General features: G+C 36.2%; 1 protein-coding gene across 1 annotated transcript; it reads right to left on the bottom strand.

The window, feature by feature from the left end:
- Window positions 1-219: 219 nt before the first annotated feature.
- On the bottom strand, window positions 220-1137 carry LOC121465810 (olfactory receptor 4K3-like). Its single transcript, XM_041679213.1, has one exon. It carries the CDS (start codon window positions 1135-1137, stop codon window positions 220-222), a length of 918 nt encoding a protein of 305 aa, XP_041535147.1.
- Window positions 1138-1859: the final 722 nt, after the last annotated feature.

Raw genomic sequence — 1859 nt, 5'->3', positions numbered from 1 at the left:
TATACAGAGCTATTACTCATTCTATGTGATACAACTATAAGTATTACAATATTGAATATAATTTTCTAGTGGTTATTTTCACAACTATCTACAAAATACATCATATAGATTCTAGAAATAAGATGCTCTCCAATTCAGTTTTGACTAAAATTCATATAAAATAATGTGTATGCAATGGATTTGTTGATAAAATAAGATATTTAGAACTTATTGCAGAACTCACATGTGATTTATCAGCTTCTTTATGGCATTCTTAATATCTCTATTTCTCAGCGTATAAATGACTGGATTCAGGAGAGGTGTGATGACTGTATTAAACACAGAGAGAATCTTATCCACCCAAGTGATGCTGTCAGGCCACAGATAGATGAAAATGACAGGACCATAGAATAGCACAACAACTATGATATGAGAGGTGCAGGTAGAGAGTGCCTTTGATGAACCATCATTAGAGTGAAGCTGAATAGTTAGTAGAATGTAGGTGTAAGATATCAGCAAGAGAATTAAACAAGTTATTGCTAAAACACCACTCTCAACATTTATTATGATTCCCAGAGTATCAGTATTTGTGCAGGCTAATTTCATCGCCAAAGAAATATCACAGAAAAAGCTGTCTATCTCTCTAGGTCCACAAAAGGGTAGTTCCAAGACCAGAATCAGCTGATTAATGCCATGTACAAATCCAATGATCCATGATATCAAAACGAGCCAGATGCACTTCTGTCTGTCCATGATGCTGGTGTAGTGGAGTGGTCTGCAGATGGCCACATAGCGGTCATAGGCCATTGTTACAAGAAGAACCATCTCACCCCCTGCAAAGAAATGCACGCAGAGGATCTGGCTCATGCAGCCCCCGAAGGAAATGGTTTTATTTTCTTGTATGAGGTCTGTGATCATTTTGGGGGTAGTAACTGAGGAAAGGCAGAAGTCAATAAATGAGAGATTGGCTAACAAATAGTACATAGGAGAATGGAGATGGTGATCAATGATGATTAATATCACCACAAAGAGGTTGCCTACCACAGTCATCAGGTAGAGGGTGGAAAATGGAAGCAGGAAAAAAATCTGCAGTTCTCTTGAGGTGCAAAATCCCTGAAAAATGAATTCAGACACCACAGACTGGTTTGTTTCTTCCATTTTGTACACTGGGCTCCAAAATGTTCAGAGAGACAGACTGTAATTAAGAATTCCTGAAACAGAAACAATAACTTAATGGTCAGAATTGATTAAGCCTTGTACCCATTCAGTTAAAGTATCTTCCTTGAGTTTCTACATCCTTTCTAATTAGGTATTTTTGCTGAATATAGGAAAAACTACTACCAGTCTGAAAAATAGTCTCTCCCATCCAAGTACTAACCAGGCCCGACCCTGCTTAGCTTCCGAGATCAGACGAGATCGGGCGCGTTCAGGGTGGTATGGCCTCTATTGGTATGTAAAAATATCAATTCCAAATATTCTCTTTACATTTTTCCACCATAAATCTATGTTTTTGGCATGGATTCAGAGATCATTTTCTCCAAGGAATACCTAAGATATATTCACAGGCTCTTTACTTGACTGCCATAATACCAGAATGATAAGCCTTTGACATATTTTAAACATAAACACAAAATTCCCAGGTCCCCAATCTATGTATGATTATTTTAAAGAGACACAATTGAGTAAATTCTTTTAAATTTGTAAATTGGATAAAAATGGATCATCAAATAAACTGAGAAATCATATGCCAAGGACGAGTTTTTAGCATTGTCTTTCCTTGAACTTTGGTTATATTTTTTGGATATTATTTCTAAACAATAATGTATTACTAGTTCTGATGGATGTTACTTATTGTTATATACTTACAGCCTTTCAACTTG

Source organism: Microtus oregoni, unplaced genomic scaffold (assembly GCF_018167655.1).
Source record: "Microtus oregoni isolate MIOR12 unplaced genomic scaffold, Mior012 000031F_ref0000149, whole genome shotgun sequence".
NCBI lineage: Eukaryota > Metazoa > Chordata > Mammalia > Rodentia > Cricetidae > Microtus > Microtus oregoni.
Note: the sequence above shows the minus strand (reverse complement) of the source record. Positions and strands in the feature narration are given on the sequence as shown.

Excerpts from the sequence above, each read along its gene's own strand:
- LOC121465810 (XM_041679213.1), bottom strand. The coding sequence starts at position 1,137 with ATGGAAGAAACAAACCAGTCTGTGGTGTCTGAATTCATTTTTCAGGGA.